Source organism: Caenorhabditis remanei, chromosome I (assembly GCF_010183535.1).
Source record: "Caenorhabditis remanei strain PX506 chromosome I, whole genome shotgun sequence".
In the NCBI taxonomy this organism is placed as follows: Eukaryota; Metazoa; Nematoda; class Chromadorea; order Rhabditida; family Rhabditidae; genus Caenorhabditis; species Caenorhabditis remanei.
This window is the reverse complement of record NC_071328.1, coordinates 11,921,287-11,937,648: the sequence shown is the minus strand read 5'-3', so window position 1 is coordinate 11,937,648 and position 16,362 is coordinate 11,921,287. Positions and strand designations below refer to the sequence as shown.

At 39.5% G+C, this 16,362-nt stretch overlaps 2 protein-coding genes across 2 annotated transcripts; one reads left to right on the top strand and one right to left on the bottom strand.

Moving 5' to 3' along the window:
* Nucleotides 1–1,187: 1,187 nt before the first annotated feature.
* GCK72_002654 (uncharacterized protein) lies at nucleotides 1,188–5,249 on the top strand (the record flags this gene model as incomplete). Its single annotated transcript, XM_003112238.2, has 7 exons — nucleotides 1,188–1,232; nucleotides 1,282–1,377; nucleotides 1,553–2,056; nucleotides 2,184–3,542; nucleotides 4,438–4,520; nucleotides 4,568–4,686; nucleotides 5,176–5,249. 7 exons carry the CDS (start codon nucleotides 1,188–1,190, stop codon nucleotides 5,247–5,249), a joined length of 2,280 nt encoding a protein of 759 aa, XP_003112286.2.
* A 1,422-nt stretch (nucleotides 5,250–6,671) lies between these two features.
* GCK72_002653 (uncharacterized protein) lies at nucleotides 6,672–10,281 on the bottom strand (the record flags this gene model as incomplete). Its single annotated transcript, XM_003112100.2, has 6 exons — nucleotides 6,672–6,857; nucleotides 7,290–7,391; nucleotides 7,439–7,573; nucleotides 7,702–7,804; nucleotides 8,364–8,812; nucleotides 10,129–10,281. The coding sequence occupies 6 exons, from the start codon at nucleotides 10,279–10,281 to the stop codon at nucleotides 6,672–6,674; spliced, it is 1,128 nt and encodes a 375-aa protein (XP_003112148.1).
* Between the last annotated feature and the right edge of the window lie 6,081 nt (nucleotides 10,282–16,362).

Below are 16,362 nucleotides of genomic sequence, written 5' to 3'. Positions count from 1 at the left end.
CAAACTTTTTTTATATCTTTCAGCAGATAACTTTTGAATTGGAAAATTGTTCGTTTTGCTCTTTGAGAACAAAATGACAAGAGCATCAGTTCGAAAAGTTGCATAGACTTGAAGACTTTTTTTTGGACAATAAATGGGAGTTTCAGCAGTTGCATTCTGGCGCGTAGAGGGATCAAAATAGGAATAATATGGGGAAGAAAATTGACTGGGAATCGATGGTATCAATGTTCGAATTTCGCGGGCACACAGAAGGACATCTGATGATGACACAGAAGGTGGACAGTGGACCACTCATTGTCAAATAAAGGGTAGGCGATCTGGCAATGGCCCGGGAAAAAAATGATGCTGGTTTACGAGAATCCAGATCTTCGGACTAAAAATAGAACATTAGAGACGGGATTCAAAATGCAAAGTTCAGAATAGGGTCTCTGAACTTGAACGAATTGAGTTCGAGATTTTATATTTCTCCATTTAGGTCTCTGAAGACCGAATCTCATTTCTGGCTTTCGTGGTTCAGAATATATTATTTTTCTTCATGTTTTTATAAGAATAATAAAATCCAACTTTCCCATATAAGATGCTAAGCTTGTCTGAAATTTAGTTAATTGGTGTTTTTCTACTATTGCTTGGCAGCAAAAAATTAGAAAACTGTTTTGAGATGATTCTCTATAATATTGGACTTTTTTCTTTTTTCACAAGAAAGAAGAAGAAGCCAAAAAAGGTTTTTATTGAGAATGCTTAAGTAAATTTTACTGTTTTCTAGACTAAACATCTATTTCGACCTCTTCTCAACCCGATTTATTTCAGAGTTCTTTTTCCACAACGTCATACTTCTTTCTATTTCTTCCACACTCCAAAAACCTTTTTTTCTTTTTCCTTTTCTGAAAAACGACTGCGAAGGCCGTGGCCGAGTGTGTCGTATTCTCGGCCAACCTTAACGATTTCGAAAATGGCGACGACAAAAAAACACATTTTTCTTCCGATTGCCGCTTGTTTTCAGCAGTAAATTAGATAAATTTCCGTTTATCAGAAAAATAATTGTTCTCCGCTCGGAAAAGTATCGATTTTATGTGTTTTTTCAACCTCACCGATGCCTTTTCATATCGTTTTTGAACTCGTACTCTTTTCTATGGTTTTCAGCAAATTTCTCTTCTCAATCTATTATTTTTCAGCTAAACGGCCAAACAATGGTGCGAGTTATCATCAAAGGAGGTGTTTGGAAAAACACAGAGGTATAGAAATCATCTCGACTGATTTTCGGAATCAAAATGTTTTTTTCAGGATGAAATCCTCAAAGCCGCTATAATGAAGTACGGAAAGAATCAGTGGAGTCGTATTGCGTCGTTGTTGCACAGAAAATCAGCAAAACAGTGCAAGGTAACGAACAAATTTTTATAGTTCGTGATAAATTTGTATTAATAAAAAAATCACATCATTTTTCCTGAAAATAGTAACTTTCGTGTAATTTAATGTAGTTTTGTGTCAGAAAAAATTCAAATGCTCGTGTTTTAAAGTTTTTTTCGGAAATTCTCACATAATTCCTTATTTTCAGGCTCGCTGGTTCGAATGGCTCGATCCCGGAATCAAAAAGACGGAATGGTCACGCGAAGAAGACGAAAAACTTCTTCATCTCGCCAAATTGATGCCAACACAATGGAGAACCATCGCTCCGATTGTCGGCCGAACATCAGCTCAATGCCTTGAAAGATACGAACATTTGCTGGATGAGGCTCAACGAAAAGCCGAAGGACTTGATGAAGAAGCAACAGAAGCGAGAAAATTGAAGCCAGGAGAGATAGATCCAACTCCAGAGACAAAACCAGCCCGTCCCGATCCAATTGATATGGATGATGATGAGCTGGAAATGTTGTCAGAAGCTCGTGCTCGTTTGGCGAATACTCAAGGAAAGAAGGCGAAGCGAAAGGCTCGTGAACGTCAACTTTCTGATGCTCGTCGTCTGGCTTCACTTCAGAAGCGAAGAGAAATGCGGGCTGCTGGTTTGGCATTCGCCAGAAAGTTCAAGCCGAAACGAAATCAAATTGATTACAGTGAAGAGGTTTGTAGAAAGTCCAAATCTGTAAGGCGTCGCCTTTCCATTCATTTTGAATTTCTTCTGAAAACTCCACGTTCATCCCTTCGCACCTTGACTTCCAACGATTTCCTACAAATTATTTATATTTCAGATTCCATTCGAGAAGCACGTTCCAGCCGGATTCCACGATCCATCAGATGACAGATACGTCGTTGAAGACGCCAATCAACGTGCTATCGATGATCACCAGAAGCCACGTGGACGTGAGATTGAGATGGAAATGCGTCGTGAGGACAGAGAGAAATTGAAGAAGAGAAAGGAGCAAGGAGAAGCCGACGCTGTCTTCAATATCAAAGAGAAAAAACGCTCGAAGTTGGTACTTCCGGAACCACAAATTTCTGATCGCGAGTTGGAGCAAATCGTTAAAATCGGACATGCATCTGACAGTGTTCGTCAATATATCGATGGAACTGCTACCAGTGGTCTTCTTACCGACTACACCGAGTCGGCTAGAGCTAACGCGGTGGCTGCAAGAACTATGAGAACTCCGATGCCAAAGGACACTATACAAATGGAAATTGAGAATATAATCGCTCTACAGAACACTGAATCAGTGTTGAAAGGAGGACTTAATACTCCATTACACGAGTCGGAACTCGGAAAAGGTGTTCTTCCGACACCAAAGATTGTGGCCACTCCGAATACTGTTCTTCATGCAATTGCCGCCACTCCAGGCACCCAATCCCAGATTCCAGGAGCCACACCGGGAGTTTTTGCTACTCCGGGAAGTGTCGCCGCCACTCCATTCAGGGATCAAATGCGTATAAACGAGGAAATCGGTGGATCTTCTCTGGAACAGAAGGCGAATCTCAAAAGAGCACTCGCTAGTCTACCAACTCCTAAAAATGATTTCGAAATTGTCGGACCAGATGATGATGAGGTTGAAGGAGCAGTTGAGGATGATAATGATCAAGAAGACGCTGAATGGGTTGAGGATGCATCGGAGAGATCTGAAAAGCATGCGAAGAGAAACGCAGAGATTCGTATTAGAAATCTGAAAATGAGAACTCAAGTCGTTCAGAGATCCCTTCCAAAACCATCAAAGATCAATGAATCGGCAACTCGCCCAACCAATGCTTCTGGAGATCTTCCGAAGGCTGACGACATGATTAAACTGGAAATGAGTAGACTTCTCGCATGGGATGTTGATAACAAGGCTCCAGAAGTTGTCTATTCTCGTGAAGATCTTGATGAAGCTGCTGAACTCATCAAGAAGGAGGCTGATGCTGGACCAGAATTGAATTCAATGATGTGGAAAGTGGTTGAGCAGTGTACTTCTGAAATGGTGTTGAGCAAGGATAAGTTCACACGTATTGCTATTCTTCCGAGAGAAGAACAGATGAAGGCGTTGAATGATGAATTCCAAATGTATCGTGGATGGATGAATCAACGGGCGAAGCGGGCGGCAAAGATCGAGAAGAAGTTGAGAGTCAAGTTGGGAGGTTATCAGGTAGACCAATGTCTTTTCATCTGAAAATAAGCATTTTCATACTGAAAACTTCAGTATTCCGCAAAATAGTTGGCACTTTCGCTGAGAAATTTCATTATTTTCACCCGAAAGGAACCTACTTTCCCTGGTTTTCTATGATTCTACAGTAATTATTTCTTTCCCATGTTCCAATTTTCTCTCCCTCCTCTTGTTTTTCTCACTTGTTTCCCTCCTAATCTTCCAAACGGTCATGTCTTCTCCATTTAACATCCCGATCCGTTTTTATGGTCATCTTCTCGTCTTCTTCTTCTTCTGCCAATGACCCGCCTGTTGGTTTTTCCCCTTTCTATTCATTACTCCTCCCTTCTTGGTCATTCAAACGCCCATATCTCTTTCGACCCGTGGGCTCCCCCCTGTGGTGTTGAAATTGGTGAGTAGTGGTGAGTGATGTTGAAAAGGTTCGAAGGAAGAAGAAGAAGAAGAAGTGGGTGGGAGGTCAAAAAGAGAAAAGAAGAAGAAGAAGAAGACATTACAGTAATTTATGGTGTGTGTTCTTCTCTCTTTTTTCTGGGAAACTCGGCGCGGAGAAACGCGTTTCGAAGCAGGCAGAAGCCCGAGAAAAGGAATAAATTAGTGGAAGTAAATAGATCGCATTCTGTCGAAAAAAACGGGGAAAGGGGGAGAGAGAAGAAGCGTTGTAGTTTTTTTCGATTCAAAAAGCTTGAATTTTCCAACAAAAAAGACTGGAAAAATCGGAAAACACTGTTTTTCTCCTTTAAGTTTCTCGGAACTGTATGATTTTCCAAAATTGTCTTCGAAATCATAACTTTCCAATGTTTTATTTTATTTTCAGAAAATCGGAAGTTTTAGCTCTGTAACCAGATTTCTCAATAACTCAAATCTTCCATTTTTCCAGGCTATTCATGACAAACTGTGCAAAAAGTATCAAGAGGTTTCCAACGAGATCGAAATGGCAAATATTGAGAAGAAGACTTTCGAGTAAGCATCACATTTTTATTAACAAAACCTGAAAATCCCAATTTCAGACGTCTCGGAGAGCATGAGCTGAAGGCGATCAACAAACGTGTCGGACGTCTTCAACAGGAAGTCAAAACTCAAGAAGCGAGAGAGAAAGATCTTCAGAAGACGTATTCAAAGTTGTCGAGTGAGTCCTGCTTCCCCCCTAAACATGACCCGTATTGAACTTGTCATAACAGTGGATAAGATCGTAACTGTCGTCAATAAAATAGAGGATTAGTGGGAGGGACTCCTCACTTTGTCATTCAAATTGACACTTGACTGAATGTGCACAATACAGTATCTTCTATAGTATAGCGTCAGTGTCTTCGTTTTGTGACACCTGCTTTGATTTATTAGCACGCCATGAGTGGTGGTCTGAGAAGGCTGGCTCGTGTTGGACGCGTAATAGGGTAGTCTACTTGAAAAATCGGTATTGGTTGAGCTCCAATTTTTGTAATTTTTCTATCGAAATTGATTCAACCCGAGAACTATTCTAATATCTTTATTTGGAAAGTTGAATTTTTTTAGAGGAAATTGAATTTCTCGAAAAGGAAAGACAAGAACTCCGCGGAGCATTTTTAAATCCCTCCCTGACAAATTTTCTTCCATTTTCTCAATTTTCTTTTTTTTCCAGACAAGCAATGGAAACTTTCGCAAATCGAAATCCACGACTCCGCCTCCACCACTGCTGCTCCAATCGCCTACTAATTATTTATTTTTAAACTATTCGTTCGTTCATATTTTAAAACATCACCTTCCCTTTTCTCTTCTATTTCCCCCTGTTCCGTAATCTCCTATTGTGTTTTTTGAACTGTCGTCGTCTTCCTTCTTCTCGGTCTTTTGTTGAACAAATGAATCAACATTTTACTATGGCAACCTTTATACAGCTTCATCCGACAAACGTCTTCCGACACTAGACCGGCTTTTCGAAGGGTGTTGCGCAAGTGTTTCGAAGAGACGGATAAATGTATATAATACATGGTAATGTCTTTTTCTTGGTTTAAGGGAATGTTGCCATTTTTATGCGGTCTCCTGGGGCGGGGTCCTCCCTCCAGATTACGGTAGTTGGGTGAGTGTGTTTACGAAGGTGCGCGTGGCTTCTCTCTCTTTTTAACGAATAAATTAATGGCCGAAAAAGGGATGAGAAGGTGTGAGGAGAGGACTCATCGGCTGATCAAACATTCATAGAAATATGGATTACGGTAGAAAGAATAACGGAGTGAAATATCTAGGTGAGATCCGGAAGTTGGACCGAGATGCAAAGGGTCGTTAGTTCGAGTCCGCTTGCTGGAAAGCTATTTTTGTATTTTTTGTAAACTCCAAGAAGTCCCTTCCAACACTAAAAAACCACATATTCTCAGGTATCTTCAGATGTTGCGTAACCTACAAAACCTTCTAAATCGCCTCATTACCCGCCGCCACGCAACGTTTGATTTCGCGCGTGTGCCCTCGAAAATCCCAGATTTTTGCAACTTTTCCCTCTTTTTGTTCTTTTTCCTCAAGCCCCCTCTTCTTCTTCTTTTTCATTTTCTGTTCCGGAATGATCACGGATGTCTTCTAATGAGTGATGACAGTCAAATGAGCAGATGTGAATGGTGGAAGAATGAACAGGTGTCAAAAATGGGATGAATGAAATATATAAAGATGTCACTTTCGATGTTCATGATTGATTTTTGAAATGAGCGGAGATGAGAAATGTGTATCGTTTGACCTATTTTCAGCTTGGGAAGAAAAACAAAAAAGTTGGATCATAGGCCGGAATTGAACCCCTGACCCAATGCGTGGCAGCAAAAGTGCAGCCGCATAGGCTACGCTGTCACGAATTCAACTGTCAATGAAGAAAGTGATATCTTTGTGGTTTTCAACTTTTTGATTTTCAAAAAATATTTTTATTCTGAAGACAGAAAAAACACAAAGTCAAAAAAGTACTAATAAAAATCGAAACATATCTATCATAAATAAACAGAATACCCATTTCAAAATGATTTGAGGAGAGAAAAAGAGAGACATTTAAAGAGTTCCGAGTAGAAAAAAACAAAAATAGTTTGGTCAATGTAACAACCGCGCTCCACCGAAACAAAATGCGATGGAGCGCACTTTTTATACATTATTAGATTTACCGGCGTTTGCTCATTGTTGTTGTTGATTTAACGAGGGAGATTGTTGAGCGTAATGACTGACAACTGCTTGATATGGAAACAGATCAGTTGGCATTGGATAACCGTTTTGAAGGGACATCGGATGGGGTCCGTCGTATTGATTCGGAGCGATTCGCTTCTCTTTTTGACGACGATTGCAGAACCAGACACGGACCACCTGCAAAGATAATAGAGTTGAGGGAGAGAAGTTTCAATTTTCCAGATTCTTATTTTCCGTGTTGTTGGGAGCCTGGATATCTGACCTTCTGGATATATGTCTGTATCTGTCTGTCTGTACAAATCTCTGTGCGTCCGTATGTCCACATTCATCAAATTTATCGAGATAAGACTGTCTGTGCTACCCCAAAACTAGAAGTCTCTCTGTCCTTATGTGCATCCGGATGTCATGCTTTTGCGAAATCTGAGTTTTCGAAAATTCCGCAGTCCGTCTGTTTGTTCAAGTCAAGTCTCCTGATGTCCACGTTTTAATTTTTTCAATCAAAATTCTAGCAAAACTAGGTGTGTCAGTATATCCAGACAACCGGGTGTCCAGATGTCTGTCTGAATTTCCTACTATCCGGATGTCCGGATGTCCGACCCCAATCCTCACCTCCTTCTCCAACTGCAACTCCATTGCAACCTGTCCAATCTCTTGCGCATTTGGCTTCTGATTTGCTTGGAAATGGAATTCCAGACGAGATTTCACATTAACCTAGAATAAAATATTTATATTTGTCTTAGAATTTTTGGTGAGCTCACCTCAATGCTCGTTCTCTTCTTCCTCTTTCTTCCAGCCTGTCCCGTCATTTTTTCGAAAGTTGAGTTGGGAGATCCAGTAGTCGAATCAGCCTCTTCAAGCCATTTGAACAGAAGGGGCTTCAGTTTGCACATATTCTGTAATTAATTGATTTTAATTGGTCTTGTTCAATTAGTTTTCCTTCAAGACCGTCATTGTCAGTCGGCAACAAAAAAGGAGAACGGATTTCACCGAAAAGGAGTAAAAAGTGAGTGAACAAACAAACCTTGAAAGAGAGTTGAAGCGCTTCGAATCGACAAATTGTCGTCTGGGAAAATATATTTCCGTAGAGCGTTCCGAGAGCAACACCGACGTCTGCTTGTGTGTATCTGGAATAAGAAATTTTAGGTCTTTCAAATTAAAAAAAATGATTCAAGGTTTTTTGTATTTGTCAACATCTCTAGGATTTCCCATTCTGGGACTCTTTCTTTGAGGACGTATATCTCAAAAACTAGATGAGCTATCAAAATGTTGTCAACTAGAAAAACAAAGATCTAGATTTGATCTGTAAAGTTATATTAAAATTGTAAAGTATATACTACACCACACTTTGTTACATGCTCTCGAAGTTGAACTTTTTCCCCCAATTATTTTCTCACTGCAGTGCACTGTTTAAATTGCTTGTCTTTCAAGGTGTAAGCTAGTCTACGAACGGCCAAAGTTGAAGATGTTCAACTAAAATCGAAATGTTATAAATCTCAAGAAATGATTGAATAGATAGAAAATGTTCAAATTTAACAGTTATAGCCTAAATTCCACTATTCAAAAGCGTGGAGAAGATTCTATGAGTTTTGATATTGCTCGATTCCCGCCCTCATCTGGTTACCGTCCTTTTGGACCCCCAAACCAAGAGAAAAATCCCTAAAACCGTTTTCCACGAGAACGTACCCCAATTTGATTCTCCTCTGCTTGAACTGCTTGGCGAATCCCTCCAAATCATCAGGACACGTCTGTTCACTATCATCCGAAATATCCGAAATCGACTGTTGATTTCCTCCCGGACCCACATTATCATCACATGAAAACTGATAAGGAGGCCATGGGGGCATGAGTCTCTGGATGATTTCAGGTCTCTCAATCTCTTGTTTCATCTCTTGTTTCATCAGACATGGAGGTGTACTTGTTACCACTGAAGTCTGTGGTAGTACTGTACTTTGAGATGCGATGGTGGCTGCTGCCACTGCTGCAGATGAAGGAGTTGAGAGAGAATGATGAGGTTGGAATGCTGGAGCCGCAAGATGTGCATAGCCCCAATCGTGTGGAGGAATCATGAATTGAATCTGAGGTTGATGATAGACCGGCCATTCTTGAAACGCTTCACACGTCGGTTTTATTACCTGTAAATTATTAGTTAAAGTCTTTGCGAATGTCTGATTCGTGTTAAGCTTATCGAGACGGTTCGAAAAAGTATAATCATGATAGGGTTTGGAGAAGGTTGGGTCCCGGCGCGAAATCCGAAATCTACAGTAACCCATAAAATCATCGCGGTGAGATCCAAATAGCTTCAAACCAAGGCATGATTATACTCATTCGAAAGCTCTCAGCGAGCTGAATTTGGAAATAACATTTTCAGACTGATAGAATGTGATTTGAAAATAAGACATAAAGGAAGATTTTTTTTTTTCAAAAAATCCAATTTTTTCACTCAAAAGCTTAGTCAATTAAAGGGACAGATGAACATTTAAGAAGAAAAAGACCTCCAAAAAGAGACCAATCAATCTTAATCCTCTTCTCAACGCCTTTTTCCCCTTTGGACTACATCTGTCCTCCTAATTTTCTACATTTTCTCTTTTTCATTCATTCTTGTCACTTCTCTCCAAAAAAGGCCACATGTACATAATTTTTCCCACACCGACTCGTGGTTTTTCGATGATACATGACACGAAAGTTATTGACAATATCGGAAAAAGAGAGAGACAGAGAAATGACGATCATTGAGGAACTGTTATACTGTATAGGTGTACTTGAAGAGTGATGATAATAATCGGATTTCAGAGAAAATGATATAGAATGATAGATGATGACGTTGAGAGGTTACGGTAGGGATCAACTAGCGGTAAACATCTAGGAGGGCCGTTTATCACGTAACTGGGAGTCAATGTAAGTTGTGGTGCGGGGCTCCGGTGGGAACGAGCTGAGGCGCTTGATGAAACGGTTTTGGGCAAAGTTGAAGTACTTTGGTTTGATGAAAATCAGAAAATTGAGTTTTAGAAAAAAAAAAATCCGGAATTGAGAAGCTTTAAATTTAATAATTGATGTCATTATAACCTTATCAGTATATTAAATAAAGAAGAATGTTCAAGATCCTCATTAGATCAAATCCACATGATCCAGAAGCTATGCTCAAACGATGATTGAAACTTCTAATAAACTACAGTAACTTCATTAAAAAAAATTAATTCATAGTAGATCAAATCCTTAAGCTGTTATACTACAGTAATATATATCATAAAACCTAAAAACAGTTCAACGTCAAAGTTGCAGAAGAAAATGGAAAAAGTGAGTGTGTGACTGGAAGTGAGGGTTGATTCTTATTGGCATAAAATTGAAATTCAAATGTGTGCCCCCTCCCCGGTCCCCCTCATTTTGGGGCCTACTCGCTGTATAATGTAGGCCTCATCAGAATTGAAATCACTGAATTTTTTCGACTGACCTGCGCATAATTGGCTTCCATTTCGGCGAGATGATGATGAAGATGATAATTCGGAAGGAGGTTTTGATCAGCCAGCAGTGGCAGTGAAATGGATTCAGAAGAAGATTCAGAAGAAGATGATGATGTGGATGATGATGTGGAAGGTATGAGCATCAGATGATGGGTGGGGGAAGAGCAACTGGTGGAGTAGACACTACTGTTATAGAAAAAGGGGGAGGAGGGATGGATGGAGAGAAAGGATGTGTTGTGTTGTATGTTGAAAATGGGAAGAGAGGTGAAAAAGGGGGCGGGGCTTCTCAATGTCTCCGTCTCTTTCGATCTAGGTCTCTCCCGTTTTGGTCACACACAGGAGCCGGAATGTGTTGGCAGGGAGAGGCGGCGAGTCTGCGTCTCTCTCGACTTCTCTCGCGAAGCTACCGTATCCCACTGGGTGGCCAATCGGATGGATGGCTGATGACACGCCCATTTTGATAGATTTCGGATGATTCCACGCCTTCTTTTTTGATGGGAGAGACATGGGACTCATAGAATAGGGGAGGGGGTGGATATATGGATTCCGATGGATGACCCAGGAGGTGGGGGCTCCTGAAACTTTATTTTTAGTTTTCTTTTAGATTCAGATAGTGAAAATAGGAATTTGAGAATGATATGAGTCTAGAGACATCGAGGTTTACCAGGATATCAGATGACGTTAGAATTCAGAAGCTATGTTCAAAAATACAATTCAAGAAAACTGAAAAGTAGGCATATTTTGTGAGTCTTTTTTAACATGGTTTCTGCAGATCAAATCTAGATCTTCATTTTCATAGTTGGCAACTTTTTTCTAAAATTTGATTTTGAAGTGAAGTTGAACACTCTAGAATCTCTGCGCTCTCTCACTCTCACTCCCTTCTATCAACCCATCTTCAAACCTTCATAAAAGCTAGAATAGCTATCAAAAACTGTAAACTATGAAAAATAAAGGTTTAAATTTTATGTGCTCAAAATGTAACATTTAAAAAGTTACGAACATTTGTGGAAGCTGCGACAAGCCCTCAAACTCACCCATTCTACAAAAAATAAAATAACCCTATTGACTTTAAATGTTCATATCCTAAAGCCAAAAGAAGCTACTAAAAAGTTGTCAACTGCAAAAATGGAGGTCTCGGCTAAAATTATATATCAGTTGAAAATTGAAATTAGTAGCTGTTTTTTACAGTTTCAAAGTTGGTCTCAAAGTAAGAAATTCTCTTGGTTGAATTGAAATCTGATAGATTCACAGAATTTTCAAAAAACTTAACAATCTCCCACAATACCCCAAACAAAAACTGTAAAAACGCTACAAAAATCGAGAAAATGTTGGAACAAGATGGTGAAGAAAGGCAAGGAAACAAGAAGACACGAAAAACGACGAAAAACTGAATGAGAATGGTTGGAAGGGGCACTCTCACACTCACATACAAATACATACAGAGACACACGGCATAAGATTTGCATGAGCAATGAATTTCAACTCTTCCTTCCATCTCGCACCACCCCTTCCATTCATTCACTCCTTTCCACGACCCCTCGGGTTTTTTTTTTCGAATTGGAACATCTTTCTTAGGTCATTCACGGTTTCATAACTCCTGAAGAATCCTTTCAGGATCTACGGTGTGGCGCCATTCAGTAGTCAATGAGTCCAAGCTTTTTACCGCCTCGGGCACCGATCGCGTAGCTCAAGCGGTTAGAGATTTGTTTTTGAGTCTCCAGTGTCGAGTTCTAATCCACTTCATAACTAACACTTTCAATTGTTTTTTCTGTCGCAAAACCAGTTTTTTATTGCTGAAATCGTCATCACTTGCATCATCACAATATGTCAGAGTCTAAGATCCACTCTTCTTTTTCCCACTAAATAAATCTCGAATTTCTCGCGGAGGAAGGCAGAGAGAGAATAAAGCTCTTCCTAATTTCCTGACTTTTGGCGGCGTCTTTCCTCCACAAAAGTTTTCTTTTCGCAGATTCTTGGAGAAGAAAATTGGAGTTTGATGGATTTCATCATAAGTTTTTATTTTGATCGGGTGATGAATTGGAGTCTGAAAAATTGACCCGAAATTTTCGATTTCGTCTGAAAAAATTAAAAGAATCACTTCTGAAAGTTGGGAACCGTTCTGTATGATTTCTCTGGGAATCTTCAACTTTGACCGACTGCAATAATGCCACAACTTGCACAAATTATATTAAAACTTCTGTTTTCTTAAAAGAATGATTAAATAATTTTTTGTTATCTGGCAACTTTTCATTAGCTCTTTCTGCTTTCGAGATATGAGCTCATAAAGATGAATTGTATTTCTAAAGTATGAAAAGTTAGACTGATATTTGAATTTTTATTTCAATATGTAGATCAAATTAGTATCTTCATTTTTCTAGTTGACCACTTTTTGATACCTTTAATAGTTTTTGAGATATACGTTTTTGATTCTCAGAGCTTCCACTCAAAGCATTCCTCCTTCGAACGTATGTATCTCAAAACCCAGCAGAGCTACAAAAAAGTTGTCAACTAGAAAAATAAAGATCCATTCTTGTTCTTCACAATCATACAAAAATAAAGACCATACGACAATGTAGAACTCCGTATCACCATAACAAAGTTAGCGATTTCTTCACTGAAATCCTGATACCACAACCACCGTTCTCTCTCTTCTCCTCCTCCCCAGCGTACTGTTTATCATGAGCTCACAGTTATGATTACCTAATAACTTGATGATTTGTTTGTACTCTTTCTCTTCCATGTCATTCACCTTTCAATCACCTCGTAACACCTCGTTTAATAGCCACCATCTGCCCCCATTTATTTGTTCAGCGTTTCTTGATTTTGGAAACTTTTATTAGAGGCCTCGGACCATTCTGGAGTCATAAAACATATTGATTACCGTGTGGATGAGGTAAGGGACCTGGAAAGTCTGTCCAGGGCTCGATTTCTCTTCAAAAGAATCCTTTCTTTTGGAATATTTCTTCCCAGAAGATGCAACAACTTCATTATAATAAACAAGTACTCTAGATTACTCTCCGACAAAGATAATCCTTTCTTTCTCACTCAATATTCCAGTTTTCAGTTTCCCATTCCCAGACAACTCATTTTTGTTCATTTTCCCAAATACTTGACAAAAGTTCGAGAAAAGAGGCGGTAGGTATTAATATTGTGTCATCTCACCGTATACACATTCTATCTGTGTGAATGGACCACTTCAACCAGGGGTGGATTTGTGACAGACTGGAGATGATGAGGTGACTGTACTGGGAACTCGAGGGATGAAATTGGACAAAGACACAGTAAAACGATTTTCTTTGCATTTTGGCCCTGCGCCCTACCAACCAGAGTTCGAATCCTTCACCATTTCAAAACTATTTTCCACTCTTTTACTATTTGCCCGGCACCAGTAAGTACGAGTCTTATCAAGAGTGATAAAACGACACGGCTCCCTCCTGCAACATGTAAATGAGCCACGACCTGGCACCGGCTCCCACACTTTCCATGCTCCCTCTCTCTTTCTTGCTCTTTTTTGGATGATGAGATATCAATTGAGATTTGAACTTATTATTTGGATAGAGGGATGTGTAGTTTAGCTTTAGTTCTCACAGAATAATTTGGATGTGCTATCCTGCTAATTTATGGAAAATGTGGCAGTGATAATGATCATCGAAAATCATTTGAAAACGAATAATGAATTTGAGTAAGGGAAGAGCAAAAATGGTATATGGATAAAAAATTCGAGATAAAGATAATTTCGATCAGGCGGATTCGAACCCAAAAGCCTCTCCGTGAAAGCTATCTATTGCTCCATCTGAGTAACGACAAGACATGACGACCCGGCAGAATTCACGCCCTTCTGCTGATCCAGGAGTTCAGCAAGCAATTCAAAATTTGAATTCCACAGTAACCCTTACCTATACATTGCATATTTAGTGAGTACTCGAAAGTTTCTCACACTTAACAAACAAGAAAACATAGGTAAGTGAGCAGGAGAGGGGAGCCGGAGCATTCAAAAAACGGTACTGTCAAGAAGGGAGACAAGGGAAGAGACAATGATTTAGGGTTTTTTTTTTGAAAATTGTTTAATTTTTGGTTCAAGATGTTTCTTCTTTGACCCCTCTGCAGACCACGTTTATCAGAGCCCGGATCAGTTCGCCAAACATGGCGCAGACCGTATCACTTGGAACTCTCGCGCGAGCGACCATGGTTCGACTCCCAACTACTTCATTTTTCTTTTTCTTTCCTTTTTCTACCTTAAACCGTAACCATTTTGTTAAGGGGATTAAATACGAGACTACTGGTCTCAATCCGATACCGCCAGCCGGCTTGTTCAAGTATCATTTAACTATAGGGCGGCGGGGTTAAAGGAGAGGTCAATTACGGATTTGATTCCGATGGATGTGGTTGAAGAGCATCTTTTGTAGCAGATAGAGAGAACCTAAATTTGAAAATATTGTCTCGGATGGGGATGTTACTGGGGGCGAAAAGAAATGAAATTTGATGAAAACGGGTTACGGTAGTTTTGACGGAGGAAATGAGCGAAGAAGAAGAAGAAAAAGGGGGAAGACGATGAATAAAAGTGGTGGCGAGGAGTCAATTGAGAATCAATTTGATTAGGGGGAATTGGTGGGGTGAAGAGAGGGAAAAAGCATTTGTATTCTGGACATGAATTGGTATTAGACACGGTTTTACTTAGGAAAGAATTAGGAAATCCGATTAGGTGGCGGCGTTTTTTTTGGTTTTAGGATGGTCAATTAGTCTGAATACGCGTAAAAATGCCTTGGTTTCGAAACGTCGAATCTTCATTCTCCGTGGTCTTCGGATTCAGAAACTGCAGCTAAAATTAATCATCTTTCGGTTGGAAAATGTCTAATTTTGAGCATCTCCCACAAATTCAGAAGTCATTCAAATGTACAGTTCTTGATTGCATTGTGTAGAAAAAGTCTAAACTTTGTTTTTTGTGATAAATTATATTTTAATAGCTCCCTTGACTTTTGAAATATGCGTCTTTTCAAATCTGTATCAAAAAATATTGGCTGAAAATGCTCACCAACTTCATGAGTATGCCACGCAGCATGAAAATAGTAAATATAAAACTTTCTTGCATAATCTTGTAGATCAAACATAATTCTAAATTTTTGTAGTTGACTGTTTCTGACTATTTTCTCTATTTCTTGAGATACATGCTTTTCAGTTGGGACTCACAAGCCTATTAAATCAGGTATGGCGCATATAAAGCAGCAACAACATTATACTCTTACCCCCTATTAAACATCCTTATTCATGAGTTTCAAGACTCATCTAATTGTCATGTTCCCACACTCTCTAATGTTATGTTTTCAACTCAAACACATACTTGTTAATCTCTTCGAAAACTAAATCAGATCGGAAGAGCAATCTGTCACAAGAACAGAATGTAGTCTATGCTCTCTTCCGAAGGTAATCCTTAAAGTGTTCGTTTCTTCGGGAGATGACAGATGGAATGTCGGCGTCTCTATGTCTTGCACACTCTCTCCGAAGGGAACAGAGGGACGAACAGTTTTAAAAAGAAAAGAAGCACCATCAATTAGAGGAAGAGCAACTGGAAAACATTTTGAACTCAAAACGGGTAATCAGGTTAATGACGGAATGGAATAGAGGGGATTCAGAAGAAGAAAAAGGGATTTCAGGTGTTTCGAAGTTCGAGAGCGACAGACACAGTGAGCACCGTTTATTAGAACCTTGGAGAGTATGGGCAACATAACTTTTGACCGGCGCGCAATAGGTCGCTGGTTCGATTCTTTGCCCATCTCAACTTTTTTCAACCCTTTTTTCAATACCTACCTGATGTTCTCCTAGACAGTAGCCGACTGTCTAGGAGAACATCAAAAAGGTGAACCATGACCATCTGCTGCTCCACACACAAGGAAAAGAGGCTTATATCTTTCTAATTAACTCGATAAAATACACCGCAATACACTTCAATTTTCTCTACCAAAACGATATCTGATGACACGGGGAGGAATCATAGTGACATCTGTTTCTATCCGGATGGAATGTGAGAACAAGAGAAAGATCTCAAACAAAAGAAGTGGGGAGAAATCTGGAGAGAAAGAGTCAATTTCCGGTTGTCATCACAATAACATGATGCTCTTCTTTTTCTTTTGTTTTATTTGAAGAGATTAAAAGAGGGATTCGCGTTTGAACAAAAAACATTTCATCCAAAAATTATTGAAAAATTTCCTCTTCTGGCGATATACTAA